Source organism: Coniophora puteana, assembly GCF_000271625.1.
Source record: "Coniophora puteana RWD-64-598 SS2 unplaced genomic scaffold CONPUscaffold_14, whole genome shotgun sequence".
In the NCBI taxonomy this organism is placed as follows: Eukaryota; Fungi; Basidiomycota; class Agaricomycetes; order Boletales; family Coniophoraceae; genus Coniophora; species Coniophora puteana.
Genome location: NW_006913066.1, coordinates 999936 through 1021952, shown reverse-complemented (window position 1 = coordinate 1021952; position 22017 = coordinate 999936). Strand labels below are relative to the sequence as shown.

Below are 22017 nucleotides of genomic sequence, written 5' to 3'. Positions count from 1 at the left end.
AGTAAGATTTGAGCAGCTCCAGATGTTGAAGCATGCCTGGAAGCCAGAGGTCATTGACTTCGCTTTATGGAACCTTGGTCAGGAGGAGCAGGTAGTATACTCCCTAGATGAGTTCGAAGATTTATGCCGCTTGGATGAGGAAATGAGGAGCGAGGATGTGTTATATTAAATCGACTACTACTATGTAATGGTTGCTCTTCAATGTAGACACCAGCCAGCAGCACATAGATTCCAATTTTATGGTCTTAGATATCATTACAGAGGGTAAAACCGGTTTTGACCAGTCAATAGCCAGTCGATAACCGGTCAGTGCATAACCAGTCATGACCGGTTTTTGACTGCTGTAATAACTGGTTTTAACCGGTCAAAGTAGGTCCAGTCATCAGTCACCAATTTCTCAGGATGATATGACCGGTTACAGTTATTGGTTATAGTGAAACAATAATAAATAACCGGACCTGACCTGACCTTAAAACACTATCTAACTTGCACGTTGACGACACCGGACATGGCCGAGGTGCTTGGCCCGTGTAGCTTTTTGGAGACTGGGGTAGACATCGGGTCGAGTGATGGTGAGCAGGGGGTCCGCTCCAGTTGAGCACCGACAGATCTCCTGCCATCATGATCGCTTCAACCAGGCGGCAGAATGCTCTTTCGGCTCCTTCCCCGTATGCAGTGGATATTGAAACGTCGAAGATGCCCATCAGTGAGTATGCCGTGTCTTCGCCCCGTGTGACGTCTCGATTCGCCGCCCACACCATTCGCTGGTCTACACATGTGGGAGATGGAGAGAAACCGAGAAAGCTTTCTACGCTCATTCCAACGGCTTCGCAGATGTAATAGAGGGAGTAGGGGTAATGAGAGAGAGGCCCTGTCGCGGCTTCGTATGGGTATGCCAATTTGTCGATAGCAGGGGCAAGCGTCTGCCATGCCGCGCCTTGGAGCTGGATTACGTTCGGCGCTAGTAGTTCTTGTAATGTCCAGCCTCGGCGGAACCATTCGTCACCACCCACGTGTTCGAGAGAAGTCGTCTGGGCTAGATGAATGATGCAAGTGGTGGAGTTCTGATACCATCGGAACATGGAGCGTATGGACTCGTCCAACTCGGCGCTACTAGTCTTATCGATGCAACACGTATCAATCCAAGCAAAACGGATGCCTTGTTCGGCAGCCTGTTTACAAAACATGGATAACTTCCACCAGCCATGAGATTCGGTGCGTCTGTGAGACTGCTCCATATCTTGCAAGGATAGCTCGTCGTCCGACCATCGATGAGATAACACAGCATATTGGACTACATTCTTGACTGCGGTTTGGATAACAACGGTGGATCTCGAGCTGAGAGTGTTGGCGAGAGAATCGATGGACGGCTGGAAGTAGTCTTTGACCGCTTTCCTTCCGACGAGCTTCAGATATCCCGTGGCGTCACAATGAACGAAGCGTATCGGGATGTCGTTGTTGACGTATCTGTGAAACTCCCTATTAATATCGATTGAAGACATGGATGCGAAGCTGCTGGTCCCTATGGTGGAAAGGGCGGATGTGAGGATTAGTTCTGTGAAAGAGGAATCCTTATTCACCTATGAGTAAACAGGAGAAGGCAAGTACCTGCGTGCGAAGACTCTATACCGTAGCCACGACGAAGCTTGGACGGAGGCGACAAGGGCGGCACGAAGAATGGTTTAGGGCCGGCTCGGGCCCCATAGCGAAGTGCTCACACGGAGGTCTGTAGTCGCAAACACCTAAGTTAGTACTTACAAGCCACGCCCTCGCGTAAACGCTCCGGCTCACACGGTTTACAGTCTTAGGCCACACGGCGTTCGTAGAGTACATGTCATATTTACAGTTTGATAACACAGGTCTGAGGCCAAGATTTTTCGACAACTAAGACACACCGTCGCGTAAACGCTCCAGCTCCAATGGCATATAATCTTAGGTCACACGACGAAGGTAGGGATTCGTTTTGCACGGAATATCACAAAAGAACTGAATATAATACCGGAGGAAGAGAGAGGGTTAGATACTCCCTATGTTGAACGATACGGGGTAAAAGGGACGTAGCATTATAACTCACCCATTGCTTAAAGGCCCTTGCATTCCTATCTCCAATGCTGATTCTAGTATAACCGTCGCAATACACCACTTTACACTCATCTTCGGGCACACACTAGTTTGTGTAGGACTTTTCACATCTTGGCTGAGGACTGAAGGGGTGCATTATGTCACTGCAAACGCTCCATTGAAGACGCTTTTGTCAATAAATCCATCACGCTTCATCTTGCTCAGAATGTCCTAGCAGGTGACCGGTCGATAACCTCTCAGGCAGGCAGGCAAACAATAATGAAGAGGCATAAACATATCGTTACAGCACATACACACGTCCTTACGCTTTCGCATCCCATCTTTACTCCCCACAAAGGAGGACGAGAGTTGAAGGCTATTTCACGATATAACACATGGACAATAATACTGTACATTTTACAACGACAAATTACATCAAGTTTAATGATCTGAGAGAGAAAGTTAAATGAGATTGCACGAAAGATAGCGTAGTCATACCTGGCCGCGAGAACTTGAAGCGCTCTCGTAATAGCCGGCTCAAGTTCGACATGAGTTTATACATATACATGGACGACATGGTACCGTGACCGGTTACTGCTACATTCATCGCTACAATAAGTTGACTCGCCTACACATGGTCGAGTAAGTACAGTCAGAAAGTTGCAATAAATCACATACCTAGCGGCACAAAGAGTCCGGTGCATGGCAACGTCAACGGCAATGGGATGTTGGCTAATAGTAGCATCGTTGAGGGAGACTGTTGGGTTTGAGATCCGGCAGCAGTGGCTGCATGTAAGCTCCGAGAAATATATGAAGGCTCCTGCCGGAGCTTCGATAGCAAACCAAGCCCTATGCTGCGGGCACCGTATTAATTATTAGGGAGAAGGCTCCTAGAAGCGTATACAATTATGTTTAGTATATAAGTAGTCGAGAATCGACTAGAAGCGCTATTGGCGGCTTCCCCCCATCTGAGCGTGATTCCCAAGTGAGACGTTTCGTCCAGCGAAGTGCCGGGTTCCAAGTGTAGCGTTTGCGGCGCACATTCCAGAGATGAAGCGGAAGCGCTCTCCAAACTCTTCCGTGCACACGATGGCACCAGTGGTATACGACTGTGCCCGATGGGTGACAAAGACACCATAAACGTGGGAAGACGCCAGCGATTCGGTCGAAAATTCAAGCTCAAGACATTGGGCGGCAAAGTGTTGGCAGCGGCAGGAGCCTGCAAAGAAAACTTTTCACGCATACATAACACAAAGCAAGTATAATATCAGAAGATGAGAGAAGGCAGGTAACACTGCGATAAATATTATAGGGTTAAAGAGACCCGTGTTGAAATATTTAACTCGCCCGTTAATTAAAGGCACTTGCATGCTCTTACTTTCATTGCTGAATCTAGTAGTATAATCTTCTCAATGCGCAGCTTTACCCTTCCACATCTTGACTCAGAACTGAAAGGGTGCTTTTTGTCGCCGCAAACACTCTATTGAAGACGCTGCTGCGGATAAATCCAACACTCTCCATCTTGCTCGTAATGCCCTAACGGATGAATTCCCGTGCAGCAGATAAGCAAACAACAATTAATAACATAAAATGTCGGTACATCACATACGCACATTTTCAACGTGGGTAAATACGCGCAAGCAGGAGGGACCCAAGAGCCGTCTTTACGCGCGAAATTGATGCCCGAGCAGAACGTGAGATGGTGACAATGGTCGCATGTGAGAGCACGACGAAGTTGTATACACTGGGTGGGCCAGAACCCACGCCTAGGCAGCCTCAACTGCGTCGCAGCACCAGCCTGGCTCAGTTTTTCGAGGTCCATGACAAAGATAATTTCGAGTGCGCGACATATCTTCTCAAGCAATGCAACCTTGGCATCACCTTCATAGACGGAGGATATACCAGCTTTTCCGGGGGTGTCATCATGGTCGCACAGCAACCTCGGTGGGAGATGGGATGGACGTGCATGCGTGGGACGCGAGCTATTGAGATGGGCGCGACGGCATCTCCGGGGTATTTGAAGGGCTCGGACGCTAGCAGGAGTGTGCAAGAGTCTCCCGAAAGGAACGACGGCGGGGACGGACTACGCGGACCTCGGAGAAAGCAAAATATGGGCAAAAAGGTAGTAGTGGAAAAATCAGATCAGGGAAACGACGGAAAGCTGACAGGTTGAGGTGACGGGTGGCCCTGTTTTATACCTAAAGACGGGTGTAAGGGGTTTAAACCGTTAAAAATAGTAGCTAGTAAGGAGTGGTGTCTGAGGGACATCGATGCCCAACTGAATGTACACTGGGTCTTAACCCATAGAATAGCGGATAAGTGCGGAAAAGGGACTTTAGCACAATTCAGTCGAGCATTTATAAACTAAAATAGGGTGAACATGGGCAAAAAATCGAAGGTTGCGTACAGGAGTATCGAGCAAAGATTGTATAGAAACTCTTGTCATATTCTGTGAAGGGATGCTAAAGGGGCGAACCTCATTCAAAATAAAAGGTTCAACGCGTCCGCAGCAGCTGCGCCACAACGGGACTCGCGTTGAAGTATAGAACCACTACCGACCTACATTCTGAAAACAGGGGAGACATTCAAAAGCGGGCAACGTGCGGGCCGACAGGAGCCGCAACCAAACACAACCACACCGTTCGTGTCATAAGTTTGAAGATACGATTAGATTAGATAACGTGGTACAATTGCTATGTTGAGGGGGGTATATAATTCTATCAGTATGTAAGGTCAAAATTTGTGGTGTAGCCACACCTCAAGTTATAATACTATAAGTATCAATTGTCGTAGCAGTAAAATACGGCCCGGCATATTAGAGTAACATTCATAATATCGTCGCTATCATAAATGAGGTATATATATAGACCAAGAAATCGCTGTAAAGGAGCCAGAAGGGAGATTGCGTAGCGAAGTTAGCATTGTAACGAGAAGGACAATACGCGCGATGACATAAATAGCAAGAAGAGTGCAGTTGCACGCTATTATGAAGGGTCGGGGTGGTCCCTCCCACTCGCTTCGGAGCCGCAAACTATACAGGCATAGCATAGTGCCAACGAAGAAAAGAACGGGACAAGCGACTATCACTATAGCGGAGATGTCCCATAGCATCTTCTCTACCGGTGTAGGAAAATGAAAACGCAAGACGGAGAGATGGATCAGTCCAAACAATGTAGCTGCTCCGGTGCTGAGTCCAGTAACGATGCAATACTGACGCGAAGCCTCCCGGATCCCGTCGAATGCCACTTCCCTTCTTATTCCCCCGATATCGTCGCCTCCGAATGTTCGTGCTCGCATACTATGAGTTGCCCGTGGTCCCACTTGAAGTATGGATGCTACGAAGCCAACCACGCGGTCAAGCACAGAATCGGTTGGCATTTCTTCGTTGTGAAGGCTGGTAGAAGGACCCAGATTTATCGTGAGTTACCACTGCTTAGAAGAAGAAGAAATCATTCTACGCACGGGTCTATGTGTAAATCAAATGGTGGTACACCCTCGCCTTTCCATTCAAGGCGCCGAGGGCAGCCGACGTTGAGAGGCTTCTTCCACCAAAGACCGTAAGTGAAGAAGACCAGAAGAGCGAAAGCTACGGTCGAGATCTCGAGGGGTGTCACGGTCAGATGATAGACGTATCGCGCGATGAGTTGTACGCCGAACCAAGAGACTTGGAGTACGACGAGTCCTTTAGACAGGACATCGCCTTTGCTAGCATCTTCGATCTCGGCTTCTGTGAGCCGGATAGGAGCTATATGTCCTTCTTGTATGGCCAGGATAAGCCGTGCTGGTGTTATGGTGCGCCATGGTTTTCCGTCGTGATAGACCATAAAGCCCCCCATGTACGCGAAGAAGCTATGTGTCATACCCCAAGTCTCGTCTATGAGTGACGATTAGCAAGTAATATACCTGGTGAAAAATGTACTACCTCGGTCAGCGACCCAAAGCCTTGACCACGTTCTCTTGACCCAAGCCTTATTCTCGCTTTTTTCTGGGGCTTGGAACCTTGTCAGGGATAAGCTCATGCCAGCTCAAATAGTGGCTCACCATATTCCAGATCAAAGACCAGCTCTCTTCTACGACTTAACTTCTCTTTCTTTCGATCAGCCACCTGCCTCATCCTCGACATGTCGCTCTTGAACACGTCCTCAAACATTTTGTACGGGTTGCTGGCATCTATCTTCCACTTAGTATATCTCTGCAAACGCTTTTTGATTCCTATGTTAAATAAACCATTAAGCTTGGCGATCACTACGGATTTGAAGTTTGCTTACTCTCTGGTGGGGTGTTTTTGATCTCTTCCATAAACACCAACCATATGTCCAGTATTTGCATACGGCGCGTTAGGTTTCGTGAGCTGATGAACTGCCTAGTGGCCCAAGCGACCAAGAGCTCGGGCGCGATGACGGCTACAGACATGATCTTTGCGGACCGGAACAACCGTCGCAAGGGACCGTCGTACGGACTCGGGATGTTTGGATGCACCGACGTGTATATGCATGCGAATATCGTGAGCAAGCACGGAGACACGATGTCCCATAGTGTGCGTGAGCTGTCTGATGAGATACTAATGGCCATGAAGTAAGAGGTCGTAGACGAAGAGCAGGGGTATGATACGTAGCTGCATTAGCGATCACACAAGACTTATATTGCTGAGCGGGGGCTCTCGAGCTAGGGCACTTCGCTCCGCCGAGATGAATGGTAACCAAGGGTGCACAACGCCTCATTATATCTCGGAATTCCTCCAGGTGAACGATGAACGCGTTGATTGAACTTTGTTGGAAAGGAGGATCGTCGAAGGATAACTCGGAACAAGTACAAGGGACTCAGAAAACGCGCGCAGCCTTGTTTTTCGATGACAAGCCGCAACCATCAAATATCTGGACCGAACCGATCTCGGCCCACGGGATTCTCAGGCTGTCACCCATACGGACCCACAACGCTCCCAGACGTTGCTTAACTAATCGCCCTGTACGGTTTACCGTCAAACAACTTCTTGTTAACAAGCAAAGCGGGAACCGAGAATCTTCGCAAAAGCCCGACATAAGTTAGCCTTTGTTACCAGCTTCGCTGCCTTCGCTGCCAATTCGGAAGAATGTCAGTTTCTCGGGAGCTGGGATGTGCCGAGCGGAGTACCAAAACTGGCCATAAAAATAGAAGGTCCGGTCGTCACTCCGCGAGCTCCGCTTTTGTCGGTCAACTGTGGCGCCCTCCCGCATGTTTTTATTCGTAGGCGAAATGTCCTATACATTCGTGAGGGTGATGTATGTTCAGGCAGTGAACATATCGGCTTCCTTTAAAGTTGAAAAAGCGCATTCCTTATAACGGAAGCGCTATCCTGTCGATTCCTGCCAGTAATCTCCTCTCTTGACATCGAACGCCTGCGTGGCTACTAAACATATCCTTTTGACATTTTTACGAGTGCTGTCTCCCTGTTACATTCGATTTTCCGTGATAAGTAGCCCAGCCTTTCGCCTTCATACGCGAAATCCACAAGTGTCCCTAACACAAGGAGGGTAATGAGCCGTGCCATTCCCGCTATGTAACACCGTCAGAGAATGGTCCTCAGTGACGTGCCTCTCAGCATTAAGACCACTGCCAAGTTTTGTAGCAGTTCGAGGACAGAAGTTTGTCCGCCTCGACAACCGCCACCGTGGTTCGCCGCAGAGCCCGTTGAGAGTAGCTGTCCCGCGTTTACGTCAGGAATTCCCGAACTGTTGAGTCACACGCGAGTGCATCCACAGCCTCATACAACCAAACCGCCACAGGCAACCGACTGTTCAGTACTATTCCGTTCTCACCCACGCATTATTGTTCTTGTTCTCGAGTCGTAACGCCTCCCATCATTGGAGTACCAGGGCCTTCAGATAACCAGTCTCGCAAGATGGCCTTCGTACCACTATTACCACCACTCTTTCCGCCAGCGCAACTTGACCGGTGAAGAATGCCTGACCCACTACGGACGTTCGACTGCGACACTGCTGCAGAATTGTACGTCCACCACCCCCGTTTCTCGCCCGTATCGTACCTCACGACTCGCCCGTAGCCGCTCCTTATACAACCTCGAATGGGACAAGTACACGAATATCGACGGCACCGTCTACTACCACAACCGCGCGTGGTCCGGGCTCACCCACGCCGACATGTCGCTCCCGTGCGTCCGCGAGATCCTCAACGAGCAGCTCGTGTGGCACTTCGAGACCGTCGAGGGGATGTTCCATTTCGCGGACGACGACGTGCATGAAATGATTACGGCATCGTACGACGACCCGGCGCTGTTGCAGGACCAGGACAGTGTGAGGTTCAAAACGTTTTCGATGGAGGTGGGGAGCTGTTGGGACTTGGAGGAGAATGATCAGTGTGAGGCTTTGCGAGTTTCTCTGAGCTCGTGTGTTTCATTGACTCCTCGTTAGATAGGGAGATGCCGCCTGAGATCCTGTGGGACAATATATGGGTCTATGCTGCGCACCAGACGTCGGTTCCGGCACATATGGAGGATCACTTTATGATAACGATGTCACATGGGGCAACAGGTGAGATGGTGTTTTCATAGATGACTCTATACTCGAGAGCCTGATGTTGGATACAGAGCAACTTCTGAAGGATGACGAAGCAGAGTTTCACTGGACCTATCGTCAATGCGAGCAGATACTAAAACTTCACAAGCTATTGAAAGGTGCGCTCTACCGAACTCTTAGCTGTTCTGTCTCTGATCCTTTTTACAGTGCGTCAACGAGAGCTCGGATCCCGGGCCAACCTCGCACCGGCGATTCTCTTTAACATGGCGAAGGCGATGAACGAAGTCTGGGGTCAACGTACTCGGTTCCGTTGGGGAGCTCATAAAATGAGTGATTACCAAGAGAAGCCTACCGATTCGCCAGTAGGGGAACCGCTCTCGACAAGAGCCAAAGTTGTCGAGGTGATAGCGATGGTACTCCTGTTCAGCACACATGCGACGTATTACGAGCGACTCGAGATGGCCCGACCGGAGGGGCATGTTTACGTGCCGGAGTTTAGGAGGTTATTGGAGGGCCTTCTTGTTGAGTGGGCAGGTACGCTTGTGTGCCATCTCCGCACTCGCATCAATTCATATGCCTCCTCAGACTCTAACCTATTATCCACCGTTGTTGTTCTGTGAGTCACTCGAGTGCGAGCTAGGTTGGCGGTGTACTGATATCCACTTGTCATCCAGTGTAGACGTGGGATTCTTAGCAGTGCCTGTGGGTCGCCTCCTATGCCTTTTTACCACCTTCTAACTCCTACCGCAGAATGTGAACGGTTTCCAAGTCGCCGCTATGCTTGCGTCGACCATTCTCGCATTGACAAGCGTCATATGCGGTACTTATCATACATGGCAACATCGGAGAAACACCGACGCCGAGGTCGAAGACGCAGTAAGCTCTCGCCTATGCACTACTTCACTCCGATCTTTCCTCATCGTCCTTTCAGCACAGATACGTTATGCACCTTAGGGAGAAGCTTGGCCCCCAGCTCGACCTTCGTATTATGGCTTGCATACTCTGCCTCCCGCTCGCCACGCTCATGTGGTCTGTTGTGTTCTTTCTGATTGCCATCTCGGCGTTCGCATTTCAGACATCTGGGATGCCTGCTCAGGTCGTCATGGCCGCTATATTAGGAGGTGCTGTCGTTATGGTTGGGGTTACGGTCGGGAGGTTCTGGGATTCGGAGGCTGAGTGGTGGTTCCGGAAGAAGACAGCGTCGAGCGGTGCTAGTCATCGTAGTGAGAAGACGCTTCGAGCGAAGGGGCTGACGAGAAAGCTTCGCTCAGTAGCTGGCGGTCTCAGAGGGGTGTTGTTGGGTTGCGTCACGAATAAGTCGAAGTAGGGTTTGACGGTTCCTGTATTCTATGACTTTGGGTGAATAACATCGTATGGCATGTTCAGTCACTCCCAAAAAATTGGATGTTCTTCTCAAGACAGCGGCCCGTGGCTTGCGATTTGGCGAGGGCAGAGTGAGGAACCGGACGAGTGGGTGGCTGTGGGTGCCCGAGATTGTCAACTTGCATCATCGATTCATCCCCGTCGACCCTGACTTCATTCAATCCGTTCTCGCATCCGCAGCCAATCAGATGTGTCCATTTGCTTCCGCTGCCTAAGCGACGTCGAACAAGGGAACGACAGCGCGGCGAGCGGAGATGCATCATGCGGAGTACAAAACCCTTCCCCCAAAAAGGAGTTGCTCCCCAGCATTTCCTTCTCCGCGAGCTCCACCTCTCACGGTTGTCATCCCTATCTGTGGCGCCGTCTCGTTCCGCTTGCGTGAGGCTGAGCCCGGTTTCCAGGACGCGAGCGCTTTCATCAGTCTTGCTTGCTGCTTTGTTGTTCTCGACTCAATTGCCTCACCTTGCTCTGCATCTCACTATGTTCGCGTCTTTGTTCCGCTTCGACTGTCTCCTAGCTACTGCAGCTCAATGCGGTGGCGTCGGTCCTAGAGGACGCTGGGTAGAAGAGGCCGGGATGAGTCGAGGACAATAATAAAAATAGAGAGCGCTGGAGAGGGTGTATTAAACGTTGATTCTATAGCTGTAAGTATCTTCCTCTTCTCTACTTTTCGTTCTTCGTGTCTGAAGCCTCACTGCCAGGCGTAGGGATGCCGGAGGGAACCACTCAGTACGATGGCTCGAGCTTGCTAAGTCGCCGCCGCCGCAAAAAGCGAAGGCTCGCGCAACAGGGTGCTCAAGGCGCTGCAAGCAGCTCTCCGCCAGCGGAAAACTCGTCGACGGCGAATGCAGAATCACCCACCCGCGACGGCACTTCTCAATCGCCTCACGTACCCAGCCCCAGAGTTTGTCGCTGCTCAGAAAACCCTCAGCAAGCTCTTCTCTCCCTACCGCATTCTTTGCCAGCTCCGCATGCTTTGGGGGAGCCAAACCAAGCTGGTAGGAAGCCTTTTGAGTGAGCACTGATTGAGCTGCTGTCCTTTCCTGGACCAATGCTAAATCACTGTTACCCTCTTCAGTGTTCCGGGCCACACGGGCTGGGCCGAGTACACCCCCGTCGACGGCCACAAGTACTTTCTCAAAGGAGGCGTGGCGTTCACAGATACCTTCTCGAAGGAAGAAATGGCAATACCAGGTTTTTGGGATAGGGCATCGACTTGCGTGGAGACGGGACGCTGGCCGCATGATCTGCTATTAGAATGGGACGAAGATCTCGAGCCAGGGGGATTTATTTGGAAAGCCGAACAAGTGCCCCAAATCACGCGGGATGAGCTATCGGTAGCACTGAAGATGGCGGACGACACAAAGCCCCGGTCGCCTGGCCAAGACCCAGACCAGATCCTGGCTTATCACGGAGAGGGCCGATACGGGTCAACTTACCACTGGGTGTTTCTATACTTGGGTCGGGCGGAAATGTGGGCTGGTGAGTGCTGCCCGTGGGGGTTTCAGCTCGGATGCGTGACTGACTTCCGTTTGGAACATAGATGGAGGGGATCAGCGGCCGCAGTCGGAGTTCTGGGCTGCGTTGGCGGGATATAATATGCACTATACCAGCGTTCCGCCGAACCTCGAACGCCAGTATTTTTGTGCGATAGCCCACGGTGCCTTTGGTGCGTCTCTTCAATACACCGTTGACGTACGGCAGATTCTCATAGCGAGTGATACAGAGCAAGCTATTAGTGGAGACGATGCGCTGTTGCCGTACTCCGAGGAGGATTGGGAGAGGACGTGGGATGTATACCATGACCTGAGAGGTACGAATCTCATCTCTTCCTAGCTATCAACGCACCCCACTAAGACCTATCTCAGAGATGTACGCCACCCCACAGGGACACAACTACGCCCCTCCGCTCATCCGCCACATGGCCCAGAAAATGCGGGATATCTGCAGGATCCGCGAGAAGACCGGATACGGCACCACGCTCGCTGTCACCTCGAGGAGCGAGAAGGCGAGGCATCTGCCGTCGGCTGACGTTCTGGATACGGCGGTGCGGGTAGTCGCGGCGGTTGCGTTTGCGGGGCTGCATAAGACGTACCTGAACGGGCTGCTTGAAGCGAGCTTGATGGACGAGCAGTCGTGTCAGAGGGATTTTCGGGCGTTGGTTGGGGGGCTGCTTGATGAGTGGAGCGGTACGTGCGTTTTGCGGAGATGAAAGTTGGTTTGGGTCTGATGCTGGTCATTTCTAGGTAATAATTTGTTGGTGAGTCGGATTGGCTGAGTTCATTCGCTTATGAACGCGCACTGATATGGACTCGCGAAGACTGCCATTTTCCTAGCGTTAGTAAACTCGTTTCTGAACTTGATGTAATTGGCGCTCAACGTTTCTATAGTGCGGACGTAGCTTTCCTTTCGGTCAGCGTAAGCCTGTCCACTCCAGAGCGTTAGCGCGTGATATCCTGACTAGGGTGTCCATAGGGCATCGGCCGGATACCGACAATCCTAACCACCGCATCACTCCTATTCGCATTGGCCAGCCTCGGAACCGGGATACACCACACCTGGCAATATCGAGTCCGCATCAACGCTCATTATCCCGAAATCGTACGTCCTTCCCGTCCCCTCAGCCTCACCCGCCGCTGACTCCCAAGCTGATAATGTAGCTCCACCACCTCTCGCGCGACGTGTTCTTCGAGTCGCGCCACACTAACCTCGTCATCGCGGCGTCGTTCCTGGCCGTGCCGACCGTGTCGCTGCTGTGGTCGGTCGTCTGCGCCGTCGCGGCGCTGCTTACATTCGCGGTGCAGGTGCTGGGTGGCACGGAGGCGGTGGTGGTGCTTGCGCTCGCGGGTGCGGCTGTTTTGGCTATGGTTTTAGCTGGGTTTCGGTTGTGGCCTGGTAAGAAGGGAGGGGAGGAAGGTGAGAGATGGAGCGATGGGGAGCAGGAGGAGGATAAGGATCGGAAGTGGTATTTGAGCTGACGGAGTTTGGTGGTGGCGTCAGTCGTGATAGTGGATTGTAGGCGCTGTGGGCGTCATGGGCTCGGACAAGCTTGACTTCAGTATTCCACACGTTGTATCTTATGTCGATGTAGCGTTAGTTTAATTTTTTACCTTTCAGCAATTTATGAGCGTGCCTCTTCAGCGTCACTAAAGTCGTGGATATTGCGAGAACGGCAGACGGGTGTTGCTACTTGCGCTGAACCTCAGAGGCAACTCGAAAGCGCCCGAAAGTTCCGGGCCGAGTTTTGCTGCTCGCGTGGATGAAGTCATGCTCTATTTTCCCACGGTGCGTCCCCCACGCACGCCCAGCACCGCGAATCGAGCGCGCACTGGCACTGGCAGCCCTGCAACATACTCCTCGGGCAGGATGGCCTCAGCACATTCACCAACGAACGGAGCAATTACCTCCAGCGATGAGAAGCTCACCACTCAGGACGTCAATGGAAATGCAATCGTCGTCGCTGGAACCGAGGTTGTGGGCAACGGCGACGCGCACGAGTCACGAGAGGATGGAGGTCAGGACGAAGGAGACGAGGTCGAGGTCGAGGAAAGTGAAGATCAAGACGTGACGGACATGACGGAGGAGGATGGCGACGAAGAGGAAGAAGAGGCAGAGGAAGACGATGACGATGACGATGAAGAGGAGGACGAGGAGGATGAAGAGCCTGCGCTCAAGTATGAACGGTTGAGCGCACCCGTCGACACACTCCTCAGGAAGGACTCTGCCTCTGCCGTCGCCGTCTCGTCAGATCGAATAGTAGGTTTCTCATCCACAGACGGCATACATACTCACCACGCGCGTTGCTGTTCTGCAGGCACTCGGCACGCACGCCGGCTACGTGCACATCCTCAAGCTCAATGGTGAACGCGTCAAATCGTACAAACCACACACCGCTTCCATCTTGGACATGTCCCTCGACGCCACCGGAGACTTCTTCACTACCGCGTCCATCGACGGTACGCCTTGTTCCTACCCTTGACCTCCATTCTACCATTGCTCACAGACCACCGGGTGAAACACAGGTCAAATCGCCATCCACTCCCTCTCCACGCCCGAGAACTACGTGTTCGACATGAAGCGGCCGATGCGGACTGTCGCGCTCGAGCCTGGCTTCGCGCGCAAGAAGTCGCGCGCGTTCGTCTGTGGTGGGATGGCGGGGACGCTCATTCTCCGCGAGAAGAGCTGGTTCGGGCATAGCGAGACGACGCTGCATTCGGGCGAGGGGCCGATATATCAGGTGCGGTGGAGGGACAGGCTTATCGTGTGGGCAAATGATCTTGTGCGTTCCTTCTCTTCATGAACGCGCGTGGTTGTGCACGGTTTGCGTCGGTAGAGCTGATGTAGAGGTTGTCGTGTGTAGGGTGTCAAGCTGTACGACACCGCGTCCCAGTCGCGCATCGCGTTCATCGACCGGCCGCCTGATAGTCCCCGAGCGGATCTGTTCAAGTGCACGTTGTATTGGCAGGACGACTCAACGCTCATCCTCGGCTGGGCGGACCACATCAAGGTTCTGCGTATTCGCACGCGCACACGGAACTCTACCGGCGTTGCCGGTTCTGCGGGACTCACAAGTTCGCCTCCCCTGGTCGTAGAAGTGACGGCCGTCTTCCAGCTCGACTGCATGATCGCCGGCATCGTCCCACACACTCTGTCTCCCGCCTCCGTTTCCCCGCCACACTCCCATTCTCACTCGAAAGAAAGCTCGCTATCCACAAATGGCACTGTAGAAAATGGCAAAGACTCAAGCTCAAACTCGCTATCAGGCTCAGGCACCGGTGCTAAATCCCTCCCGCTTACCTCCTTCCTCGTCCTCGCATACAGCCCACCGGACACGTACGGCGACGAAGCGACACAGGACCGCGCCAGACAGGCACGTAAAGCCGCCGAGCGCCCCGAGCTGCGCATTATATCTCGCGCAGGAGAGGAGCTCACGGCCGACGCACTCGGCGTGGCGAATTTCCAGGCATGGAGCTGCAACGACTACGTCCTTGCCGAGGTCGGCGCGCTCGATCCCGGTCTTAGCGTTGTACCGCCGGCTGCGGGTGCCGCGGGCGCGTTGCGGGTGCAGGCGAGGAGGAGCTATGTGGTTGTGAGTCCGAAGGATATTGTGGTTGTGCGGCCGAGAGACCGGCGGGACCATATTGCGTGGTTGGTGGAGCATCAGCGGTATGATGAGGCGTTGGGGGAGGTGGAGAAGCTCGGTGATGAGGAGCTGGGCGAGGGCGAGGCGAGGATCGATGCGAATGCGATTGGGGAGAGGTATATTAAGCATTTGGTCGGTGAAGGTGCGTCAATCTTTATGGTTTCTATCTGCTTTTGAAGGTGGATTGATGTTGTTTCGTTGTGTAGGTGACTTCGTCAAGGCGGCGAAGCTGTGTCCAAAGGTCTGCGGTCACGATGTGAAGCAGTGGGAAGACTGGATATTCCTATTTGCTCAGAAACAGGAACTTCAGGTGCGTTCTGCTCTCGAGCTTTACATTCTCGTTAAATCGTCGATTGATCCTTTCACCTAGGCTATCATCCCGTATATCCCAGTCGACTCGCCCCAGCTAGGCCACATGGTGTACGAGATGGTCATTGGCCACTACCTCACGCACGATAAACACGTAAGTCCCCCAATATTGCCCATCTACGCTTGCATTCGATTGACTGACGTATCTCCCAAGGCCCTCTTCGAAACAATCAAGTCATGGCCTAAAACCATCTACGACATCCCAGCAGTCATCAACGCCATCCAATCCGCACTCGACCGCTCGCCCTCTACCTCCTCTGCTACCTCCATTAGCTCTTCCTCGAGAAGCACGACGCCCGACGCCGTTCTCCTCATGGAGTGCCTCGCGGAGCTGTACACTGCCAACCGGCAGTACGGCAAAGCGCTGCCCTTCTACCTCCGCCTGAGGAGACCGAACGTGTTCGAGCTCATCCGGGAGCATAATCTGTTCACGGATGTACAGGACCAGGCGCTGTTGCTCGTGGAGTTCGATCAGGAGCTCATTGAGAAAAGGAGGAGGGAGGGTGTGGAGGTGGACGAGGGTGGGAGCGAGGCTATTCGGTTGTTGGTGGACCATACGTATTCCATTCCGGTGAGTAAGCCTTTTATGTTTGCTCGGGAGGTTGATCAGTTGGACGGGGACTGATAAACGTGACGTAGATTAGGAGAGTCGTACAGCAGATCGAGAGCCGGCCTCATTTTCTGTTCCTTTACTTGGATGCGTTATCGAAGAAAGACCCGCACCTTACATCAAGCTTTGCTGATTTGCAGGTGAGCTTTGGCGATATGTAATTATTGCGTTCTTACTCGTGCTCATGGATCCACGTAGGTCAAGCTGTGCGCCGATTACGCGCCATCGAGGCTCATCGACTTCCTTCGGCAAAGTAACTACTACAACCTCGAAGCTGTGAGTCGGTTTACTTCTCACTGGCACCTAACACCTTGTTTCTGACGTCCTACGGCTGATAGGCGTACAAAGCATGCGGGGAACGTGACCTCGTACCCGAGATGGTCTTCCTCCTTGGTCGGATGGGCAACAACAAGCAGGCGCTGACGCTTATCATCGAGCGGCTAGGCGACGTTGAGCGGGTATGTCTCGTTCCTCCCTCATCGTCTATGTTTTTGGACCAGCTGACGTGTTTTACAGGCGATCGAATTCGCAAAGGAGCAAGCAGACGACGATCTCTGGGAAGATCTCCTCAAGTACTCGGAGACCCGCCCAGGTACGACTACCACTCAGCTCATCTAAACACAGACGTACGCTAACGTTATCGTCCACATCCACAGCCTTCATCCGCGGCCTGCTCGAGAACGTCGGCGTCGAGATCGACCCCGTGCGGCTCGTGAGAAGGATCAAGAACGGGCTCGAGATCCCAGGCCTCAAAGACGCACTCATCAAGATTCTGCACGATTTCCATCTGCAGATATCGCTGCTCGAGGGGTGCCAGACGATCCTCGAGGGCGATGGCGCCTATCTGACGAGGGTGCGGCAGCGGAGCCAGATGAGCGGGTTCTTCTTGGGCGGTGCGTGCACACCCTTTATGTCATTTCTGCCGCTCATAGCTGACCGGTATCATACAATAGATAAGTCAGAATGTATGATCTGCAGCAAGCCTCTCCTTCGCGCACCGCAGGACCTGCTCCTGCTCTTTTTGTGCCGACACGTTGTCCACGCTGCATGCGTGCCCGACCTTAGCTTGGATGACCTTCCATGGGCAAATGATGGCGTCGGCATTCGTGCCAGCCTTAGCGGACGCATCGCCTTGTCAGTCTCATTCGTTCCACTTCACGTCCTAAGCTCTGGTATACTGATGCGTTCCTGTCCCACAGCACGTCAGTCATACGCGCGCGGATACACCAGGGCTGCCCTGTCTGCCTCCGGCAGAGTGAGGGCGAAGTTCTGTAGTGCAGTTCACTTCGGCTGGTAGATGCTTTAGCTTCGACATATGTTTGTCTGCCCCGTGTTCTCCTTTACGTTGTCATCACTTTCCTTACCTTACCATCCACATGTCAGAATACCCTCACATCGTTCGTTCTTGCATTTTCTCAATGGATATCTCGTGTACACCGATCATATGAGAGGTTCCGTTGTGTATAAGTGGAGATCTGACTACAACTGGTATTGCAATACAGGGGTACGAGTGGCGGGATGCTTAAGCGTGCTGCACTGTCACATCGTGCTCGACTTTCTTCTCCCCCGCTTCATCTTTCTGCATCTCCAAGTCCTGGGAGACCTCGACTTCCTCGGCCTCCTCGTCCGTCTCGTTATCGGCATCAGGCTCCTCTTGTGGCAGTAGCAAGTTAAGAACCACGGCCACGATACCCGCGATGAGAACTGCAAATTACCCGTCAGCCTTACATGGCAAATAACCTCCAGAGTGTACCGAGACTTACAAGGCGTACTCAGCACAATCGTGATGCTCTCGAACAAACCCTGCAGCCCCTTGTTGTTCGGCTGAACGCCATCGAAGAGATACGTGAATATGCTCGGAACGAGCAGGTCCCCGACACCGAACGACATCGCAGCAGCGAGCACGAACCGGTCTCGCCGCGTGAAGCGCACGTACGAGAGCACACGCAGGCCCGATACGACGACGGAGGCGAAGAGGAACGTGGTCACGCCGCCGAGGACGGGGTTCGGAACTGCGTTATGTTTATCAGCGCTGCTCGGTACACGCGGCCAGTACGGTGGAAGAAGTACCAGGACGGTGGAAAACGTACTTGCAAGGAAGACGCCGGATATCTTTCCGATCACGCCGAAGAGGATGAGGAATGCGCAGCACCATCGGCCGGCAGATCTGTTTGCGCATCTGGACAAGGCGATGACGCCGTTGTTCTACAAACATCAGGGTCTCAGTTTGAGCGAACCACTGAAAAGCGCGAACGCACCTGCGCGAAAATGGACAGAGGCGCGACGGTGAAGAGCGCTGACATGAATCCGCCGAATCCGTCGCTCTGCAACCGGCACACTGCATCAGTTTTCGCCGACAGTTTGCACTTTGGTTAGAAACGTACCAGGACGCCTCCTTGTATGCGCGAGTCAAAGTCCTCGCCTTCAACTTCAACGCGTGATACCTCAGCGGAGGCGGTGATGTCTCCGATCGCCTCCATGGTGGTTGATACTTATTACAGAATGAGCAGATTCCCTAAGCAGTTACAGCTTTTGAACGTACCATATACGGCTAGCATAGGCAAGATAGCGGGTGGATAGACGCTAATCTTGAAGCGATACACCCTGTGTGCAAAAATCCGGTTATATGTCGGAGCGCGCGCATTGAGGGAAACACATACCAAAGGAACGTGATCGCTGGCGCCGACGTGATAGAGCTCCCGTCAATATACCCCGTCGCACCTGCGACGATACATCCAACAGCAAGACCAACGATAATGCTCGCGTTCTTTAGGAACGGCGAGCCAAAGAGCTCGTTGATTATGATGCTAATGAACGACAGGAACCCGAGCCCGATGTACTGTGGTGATCCCCATCTAGTGATTGATTTGAGCTTAGATTATATCGAAACTGCAGAATAGCTGAACTTACGGAAGCGCATGTGGAGAGGATGTTGAAGGGCACAGCTCGTAAGGTCCGCTGGACGGACGGCCCATGCAGTTGGATCCTCCTCCCCAGTCGGGGATACCAGACGACCCTACTAGAGATGCACCTATCATAACGATAACGGTACCTTTGTGTGTAAGAATCCAGTCAATGATCCAAAGCGCTTGAGCAGGGGGTAGGACATACCTGTCACCATAGGAGGAAATACGCGTTTCAGCACCTTTGGAGGCGCAAAGGAGAGACCTATTTCCAAAAACGAGCAGATAAGAGAGGTGCCTGTATGCGCCGAAGTGGTAAGTAAGCTGTTCTCAACCCGCTAATTAGCCTACTCACCAAGTATCATTCCGTACGCATCCGGGCACGGCTCCTGGGTTACAGTCCCATCCGCGCCTGTTGTTGATTTACAGGTCCCGTTCGCATACATTGAGCTGATTATCTATATAAATGAGGATCTTGCATGAGAAGATTACACGCAGATACTCACCGTATTTGCCGTGCTCAGCGTCGCAAAACTCGTCCCCACAACTGACAAAAGTCCTGTTCCCAAGTAGTATCCCCGCCATAACCTCGTACGTGAAATCTGAACCAGACTCAGGATTCCTGGCAGGATGAAGTTCGCAAGGCACAGCTAACCGCAAATTGTCCACATACCACAGCCAATAAGCGATGCCGAGATCATGTATGCTGACATTTCTGCGTCCAGGTTAAGCGAACTAGCAAAAATGATGGGAGGAGTGATCAGTCCTGCGAGCATGGCAAGCGCGTGCTGCAGTCCGCAGGCCATGGCGAGTACGAGCGGAAGCTCGGAATCTAGCGCGTAGAACGGTGGAGCACGTCGTCGTGGTTTGCTTCCTCTGCGCAACGAGAAGGGGAGGGTGGGCGAACAAAGCCAGGCGTAATCGTAGTCCCCGAGCCAGCCATGCCGTGTGCTCACTTTTTGCCGAGCCTGTCGAGCCGTTGCCTTTAGCTCGGCCACTAGTGAGCGAGAAGAGTCCGGAGGTGGAGTAAGGCTTGGCTGGGAGGTGCGGAGCGAGTCGGACTCCTTGGAGGGGCCAGACGCAGACATCGTGAAGGCTTAGGTCAAGGACGCCGACGGTGAGCGAGTGTACGCAAGAGCAAGCTAGTGCATGGACGCTAGATCGTTGTCAGGAGGTTTTAGGGAGCCCATAATAACTCCAAAGATACAGAAAGAAATACGCCACTAGGTTGGCGAGAGATAAGGACAGGGGCAACTTGGGCCTAAGCATATCAACCAATCACGCACGTCTATTAGAGACAGTCACGTGGCTCATATCCCCTTTCGACCACATATGCATGTTATCGCGCCAATTTGTCGCGGTTTGCAGTCGGCTTTGTCTTCGGCTTTCATTAAGTTTACCATCGAGCTTTGATCGATCATCATGGGGCGCGGACCTCCGCCTATCACAGCTTCGTGGTCTTGCTGAGTGCATTCTCGTAAGAACGGAAGGCCTTCCGCTACTTAACGCTGCCTTCGTTCCATATACACTGGCATTAACGCAGCTGCCACAGCTTCCGAACGTTCAACTGCTCTACGGTCCATTGTTGTGTCCAAAACGTCCAAGTAGTGGATCATTGATAGTAAGTTCTGTCACGATCCTCTTGTTACTGATTAGACCCTCGTATCGTAGCTAGCACGAGGCTTGGAACATCGTTAATCCCCGGGAGTCGAGCCTCATATCGTTAGCCATGATAGTAAGCCTTTGTCCATTGTCCATGTATGGACGTCTACGCCTTGTTTGACCGTAGATGATCACAATTGACGCCTTTCATAGCGCCTGAGAGCAGTGGGCGCACAAGCGTATAAGAAATGGGCTATGGAGTGGCGCAGGGTCTATCTGCTCCCGAACTTCACTTCGCCGCTGATCAATGGTATTAACATTGCAATACGCTGAAAAATGTGCCATAGGTTGGCGGTTTCTGTATCTGACATATATAGGAACTGATGCTGCGGCAGTTGCTGGCTTCTGTCTGACAACCTATATCGTGCGCATGTTTTCTGTTTCGGAGCAAACCTATGCTAACGTTGTGACATCTAGTATTAAATTTAGGCCTGGAGGTAAACCTTATGTTGCATCCTATGCACTACGCTCACTAGTCATATAAATGTGAGTTAATCTGGCGGAAGAGGACCTGGAAAAAAATGCTGCTTTATGGAACCGTAAGTAAAGATAAGATCACTATGCAGTTTGGATTGAGTTCGTCTAGATGAGATAGTGATTGGGTTCGCGATTGCCCACTTATTGAACGGCGCAGCCCTTGTTGTCTATCTGATATTTCCTGGCATTTGTCGGCATTTCTACACCAGGGGATTCACGCAACACTAACTATATGTGTTTAACAGCAGATATTCATGCGTTCGGCTCACAGTCATGTGGTCTCGAGACCTCCTCTCATGCTCAGTGGATATATCCATCAGCAAATATCGCCCTTCTATCGTTGGAAACAACATATGTTCCCTTAATCTTTGGTCGACTTACAATGAAATCAAGCGCTTTGTTTGGAATGCCAAGGAATTTCGAACCATGGCAAACCGACTTCGGACAGTAATAATCCAAGATAACCTTGTCTATTTTGCTCTGTGAGTTGTGTTACTACTGAGTATTGGCTGACTCATACGTAGCAGAGCGTTTGTAGACTTGCTGATGGTGGCCCTAGTTCAAATACCGGGTATCCAAATGGTGCGCTACTAGACGTTTAACAGTGATAGGATATCGAGTTCACGCAAGAAAGGCCGGGGCAGACTACTTTTACGCTATGGTTTATTTCATTAAGTTTATATTCCTCAGCATGATAGGACCCCGGATGATGCTCTCGCTTGGTAAAAGGGACGGAGATGTCTTTCACGACCACGGCGGGAGCATTGATGATGTGTCTCTCATATTATTTTCTCCACATAGTGCGATAAGTGCCTACAGGAATATTGAGTTTAACTAAAGTTGTTAATTCTCAAGAGTTCATTTTGTACTTGTTTGCAGCCTCGTGTTTATAGGTCC

At 52.0% G+C, this 22017-nt stretch overlaps 5 protein-coding genes across 5 annotated transcripts; 2 read left to right on the top strand and 3 right to left on the bottom strand.

Moving 5' to 3' along the window:
- Positions 1 to 581: 581 nt before the first annotated feature.
- On the bottom strand, positions 582 to 1289 carry CONPUDRAFT_17461 (HET-domain-containing protein; the record flags this gene model as incomplete). The annotated part of the gene is made up of 1 exon (XM_007775101.1): positions 582 to 1289. A coding segment is annotated over one exon (708 nt), but the record flags the coding sequence as incomplete, so codon positions are not given.
- Positions 1290 to 5561: 4272 nt separating this feature from the next.
- On the bottom strand, positions 5562 to 6603 carry CONPUDRAFT_39102 (uncharacterized protein; the record flags this gene model as incomplete). Its single annotated transcript, XM_007775108.1, has 2 exons — positions 5562 to 5935; positions 6393 to 6603. Coding segments are annotated over 2 exons (585 nt in total), but the record flags the coding sequence as incomplete, so codon positions are not given.
- A 1396-nt stretch (positions 6604 to 7999) lies between these two features.
- On the top strand, positions 8000 to 10171 carry CONPUDRAFT_76772 (uncharacterized protein; the record flags this gene model as incomplete). The annotated part of the gene is made up of 10 exons (XM_007775463.1): positions 8000 to 8046; positions 8102 to 8443; positions 8473 to 8588; positions 8609 to 8731; positions 8781 to 9107; positions 9159 to 9189; positions 9248 to 9275; positions 9324 to 9449; positions 9505 to 9796; positions 9960 to 10171. The coding sequence occupies 10 exons, from the start codon at positions 8000 to 8002 to the stop codon at positions 10169 to 10171; spliced, it is 1644 nt and encodes a 547-aa protein (XP_007773653.1).
- Positions 10172 to 13350: 3179 nt separating this feature from the next.
- CONPUDRAFT_139768 (vacuolar protein sorting-associated protein 41) lies at positions 13351 to 17507 on the top strand. Its single transcript, XM_007775462.1, has 14 exons — positions 13351 to 13712; positions 13771 to 13912; positions 13979 to 14235; positions 14317 to 15241; positions 15306 to 15409; positions 15470 to 15562; positions 15623 to 16039; positions 16108 to 16218; positions 16277 to 16354; positions 16417 to 16536; positions 16595 to 16670; positions 16735 to 16971; positions 17032 to 17212; positions 17278 to 17507. The coding sequence occupies exons 1-14, from the start codon at positions 13530 to 13532 to the stop codon at positions 17351 to 17353; spliced, it is 3000 nt and encodes a 999-aa protein (XP_007773652.1). The 5' UTR covers positions 13351 to 13529; the 3' UTR covers positions 17354 to 17507.
- Positions 17508 to 17600: 93 nt separating this feature from the next.
- On the bottom strand, positions 17601 to 20069 carry CONPUDRAFT_64346 (xanthine uracil permease; the record flags this gene model as incomplete). Its single annotated transcript, XM_007775135.1, has 12 exons — positions 17601 to 17782; positions 17842 to 18090; positions 18169 to 18283; positions 18337 to 18402; positions 18463 to 18569; positions 18621 to 18682; positions 18733 to 18933; positions 18989 to 19130; positions 19190 to 19279; positions 19337 to 19439; positions 19488 to 19603; positions 19655 to 20069. 12 exons carry the CDS (start codon positions 20067 to 20069, stop codon positions 17601 to 17603), a joined length of 1848 nt encoding a protein of 615 aa, XP_007773325.1.
- Positions 20070 to 22017: the final 1948 nt, after the last annotated feature.